At 40.1% G+C, this 4,548-nt stretch overlaps 1 protein-coding gene across 1 annotated transcript in view; it reads left to right on the forward strand.

The window, feature by feature from the left end:
* MEP1A (meprin A subunit alpha) overlaps nt 1-4,548 on the forward strand; it is a 40,389-nt gene that overhangs the window by 15,844 nt on the left and 19,997 nt on the right. Inside the window, exons 6-7 of the mRNA XM_006776418.2 lie at nt 413-530; nt 2,873-3,048. Of these exons, the coding sequence (XP_006776481.1) occupies nt 413-530; nt 2,873-3,048 (294 nt within the window). The remainder of the gene's footprint in view (nt 1-412; nt 531-2,872; nt 3,049-4,548) is intronic.

Raw genomic sequence — 4,548 nt, forward strand, 5'->3', positions numbered from 1 at the left:
GATTAACTACCCGCCTGGCACTTAGTTAGTGATTTTATTCCCTCCCTAACTTCAGGGGAAAATCCCTACCTGGGGAAACAACCTTTCTCAGAGAGGTGACCTTGGTTAAAACACATAGTGCCAAGAAGGTGAGCAAACATATTAAGAACAGTATGCCATATATGCCAGGTCCCTTGAAACAGCAAGGATGGACCGGCTCCCTGCAATTATGTGTTCAAAGTATGTGCCTGATATTTATGTCCCGAACTAATTCTTCAGTTTTAGTTTTCAAGGAATCTATTTACTATCCCAACAATCTATGATGGACCTCTGTGGATTTCATGGGGTGGCATGATTTTCTCTAAACTGTCTTGGGTACATCATCTAAAGTCTCAATAATGTTTACTGATTTTTTTTTTACCGATTTCTGCAGAGCTGAATGCTAAAGGAGCCATTCTCTATGCCTTTGAAATGTTCCGCCTCAGGTCCTGTGTGGACTTCAAGCCCTACGAAGGAGAGAGCTCATATATCATCTTTCAGCAGTTTGAAGGGTCAGTATGAAAATATTACAGAGTGTGAAAATCATGCATCTTCTGGTTTATTAAAAGTGACATCTCTCTCTCAAAGGCTAAAAGAAGAAATTGGTAAGAAACTAAAAGTAAATTCAAATCTTTAAAAACTGTGATTTTTAAAATGAAACAGCATTTTTAACATATTATGTAGAGAATGAGCTGTTTGAGGGAGATTTATCTCAATTGTATCTTAGGTCATGATTTAAATAGCATTACTTTTTTAAAGTCAAGTTTATTAAAGTGTAAATTATACCCTTGTTATGGTACTATTTTAAATTACGGTGCTCTGTTGGCTGGACCTCTTTGAAAAATTCTAGATAAAAATTTGCTCTTAATATTTATTTATAAGAAGAAATAAATGGTATATTGAGGGGAAAAAAGCCCATTTCCTTCAGTAGCGTTTATGTCAACCAACCTGCGAAGTAAAGCTGCCCTGTGCTGTGACTCTGTGTTTGTGTCTTCCAGCCCAGCAAGGAGGTAGTTTTAGCACATGCTGCAGTTCCCATCACTGCCTTTAGGTGCCGCCTGGATTTGGTTGTCTTATTCTGATGGTGGGGTTTTTGTTAATAATCATGGATGGATAACAGAGATGAAGAAGGAAATTAGCACATGATTTTGCCTCTTAAGAAAAAAAGTCTGGAAAGTCATCAGTTAAAAAAGTAAAATTCTGATGACTACTTAGATACAAGTTAAGAACCTTACTTACTTGAGTGGTTGTTTTCTTAGCTCATGCCTTTACTTTAAAAAATAGATATGAGCCCCTATTATGTACCAGGAAGTATGCTGGTCTGAAGGTACAAAGAAGTATGAGACAGTCTCAGGCCTCACAAAGTTTGCAGTTGCAGGTGGGGGTAGTGGAGACACAACAGGTAAATGGTTCTAATATGCTGTGGTGAGTGCCATGGGCTATAGGGGCACATGAACAGAACTTCTAACATAGAGAAAGGGTTCAGGATTGCCTGAGTGGCTGAGTGTTAGAGAGATGAAGAGGAAGGGCATAGAGGCAGAGGAGAGGGGAGGACAAATGAGGCATGGGAAGAGAGTAAGAGGGAGAGAGAAGGGAGAGAGGAAGAAGGAAAAGGAAGGGTAGAGAGAAAGAGGAAAGCAAGCGTGACTAGAAATCTGGCTTACCTGGAGAACTCAGTAAGTTCAGAATGTCTGAAGCTGTGAGTGATGAATGATCAGCCAGGAACATAAGCTGGTCATATTATGTGTAAGGAGCCTGGTCATATTATGTGTAAGGGAATCAAGTCTTACATCAAAATGTGTTCAGTTTTCCATTTAAGAAAGATTATTCCAGCAACAGTGGGTAAAAAATTGAAGTGGGGCAAGACAGGTGACAGGACATCAATTAAAGAATGCCCCAATCCTCCGGGGAAGAAATGAAAGGGACCTACACTAAAAAGAGGCAGTTTGAAATAAAGAAGAGAGAATGGATTTCAGAAATAGGTAAAGAGGTGGACTTATCAGAGCCTAGTGATTAGCTGATGTGAAGAGAGAGGAATCAAGGATGATCAAGGTTTTGATTTGGATGACTGGTGGGTGGTAACCTCATTCGCTGAGATTGGGGGTATGGACAGTAGAACCGCAGTAGGGATAGGAGAGCAAATTTATTTCTGGACATTGAGTTTATTGTTTGAGGCATTGTGGGTCATGGAAATGGAAATAACCAATATTTATCTGGGTAGTTTCTTTCTATGTGAAGGGAAAAGGTTTAAAATGTACTTCAGGCCTTGCCAAGAGCACAGATTTTAGAAGTTCTCTGCTTTTGACTTCTTCAGCTTGTCCCGTGGCAACTTTGGAGCTTCAGGATAGTACCAAAGCCTTTAGTTATTTTGTCAGTAATGAGGCTCTTTTTCATGATCATAAATTTACACTTGCTCATGATAGGAAATTTTGAAATTCATTAGAATATAAAGGAGGAAATTAAAGTCAAACATAGCCATCACTTAGAGACAATATCTTGGTATAAAAGCTATAATATTATTCTTTGGAATACCTTACGGGTTTGTGGAGGTGAGGAAGACTGCCATTTGTACTTCTTTCTGCCTGCTGCATTGTTAGGATTAATTGGTTTACAATGGACCATTGTTTTTAAAGCATGCAAAATATCCCTCCAGGAAATGTTTCTTATTTAACCAGTCTTTTATCATTGAACCATCAGCATCTCTTACCATTGTTCTCACCAACAGTATGAGAACACTATTGATAATTTCTTTTAAAAATCAAACCTAACTTCCTTCTAATGTGTGTTCTGAAATCCTGTGAATTACAGCCGTATAAGCATTATCTTGGAGAAAATTCTCTTCTTCTCTTTAAAGGTGCTGGTCTGAGGTTGGTGACCAACACGTAGGACAGAACCTTTCCATTGGACAGCGGTGTGACCATAAGGCCATCATCCAACATGAGATCCTTCATGCTTTGGGATTTTACCATGAGCAGTCAAGGACTGACAGGGATGATTATGTGGAAATCTGGTGGGATGAAATTATTCCAGGTGTGTATTAACCCAAGGTGGATGGGTGGAATGTGCTATTATTTGCTGGCGGTCCTGCCCCAGCGGCCCAGGGGTTTCCAAAGGTGTGGACGGAGTCAGCGAAGAGTGAAGGACACGGAGGCAGTGTTCAGATGATCAGCATAGTCAGGTTCTTTTTTTATTGTCCGGTTACAGCTGTATTTATTCTATTTGATTCTGTAAGCATGCCTCTATAGTTACATCATGGTAAGTTTTGGGTCCTCCTTTGACCTTTTACAGTTCCTTGTTTTATGTTTATAGTTTCTTATCTGAGATTTGCTAAAAATCTTATCTCTATCTAGTTCTGTTGATTTTAATCTTATCTATTGTCTATGTTTCTACATTCTATTCTAAAGGTTAGTTTCTGTGTTCCATTATAAGGGCTAGTTTGTTATTTCTATTCCAAGGTCACTATTCTACTGCTCTGCTGTTAAGCTATAAGGAAATAACTGAAGGAGATTTTCCTATTGGTGGTCTTCCTTGGGACTACCCTGCATCGGCGGGTTTTTAAGCATAGGTTTTGGTACTTTCTCTGGTGGGTAGACCCCTGGGGATGTGGGCCTAGCAAGTCCTAAATTTATTGCTGACATTCTTAGTCTAAGTTCCTCATAAGTAGTACATGGTATTTCTGTAACACTAGGGGGTTTTACTGATTTATTCCCTTCCCTAGTCCTGTTAATCCCTAACTCCAGGGAAACATTCCCACCTGGGGAAACAACCTTTCTCGGGGAGGTGGCCCTGGTTAGAACACATAGTGCTAAGAAGGGGAGCAATCATATTAAGAACAGTATGCCATATGCACCAGGTCCCTTGGAACATATGCTGTGCAGATGTTTCTTCCCTGCAGTGACTGTGTCAAGCAGCAAGGATGGAACGACTTCTGGCAATTATTATCTTTATCACTCACTGTAACCAATCCTGGGATACCCAGGACAGATTTGTGGGGCAGGTGCTTCAGATTCTGCAGTGGGAACACAAAATATAAAGAGGGCACTTCCTGGCCAGTGTATCTCAGTTGGTAGCGAATCATCCCATGCACTGAAAGGTTGCCTGTTGGATTCCTAGTCAAGGCACATGTTGGTGTTGCTGGCTTGATCCCTGGTGGGATTGGCAGGAGGCAGCCGATCAATGTTCAGCTCTGGCATCAATGTTTTTCTCTCTCCCTCTCTCTTCCTCTTTCTTTCTAAAAATAAATTTTCAAATCTTAAAAAAAAAAAGAGGGCGTGACCATCTGGCATGGATCAGTGGTTGAGCGTCAACCTATGAACCAGAAGGTCAAGGTTCAATTCCTGGTCAGGGTACATGCCTGGGTTGTGGGCTTGATCCCCAGTGTAGGGTGTGCAGGAGGCAGACAATCAATGATTATCTCTCATCATTGATGTTTCCATCTCTCTCCCTTCTTCTCTGAAATCAGTAAAAACGTATTTTTAATATATACATTGTTAAAATATGTTCTTTAAATCAATTACACTTATATCAAAC

This window comes from Myotis davidii, unplaced genomic scaffold, assembly GCF_000327345.1.
Source record: "Myotis davidii unplaced genomic scaffold, ASM32734v1 scaffold167, whole genome shotgun sequence".
In the NCBI taxonomy this organism is placed as follows: Eukaryota; Metazoa; Chordata; class Mammalia; order Chiroptera; family Vespertilionidae; genus Myotis; species Myotis davidii.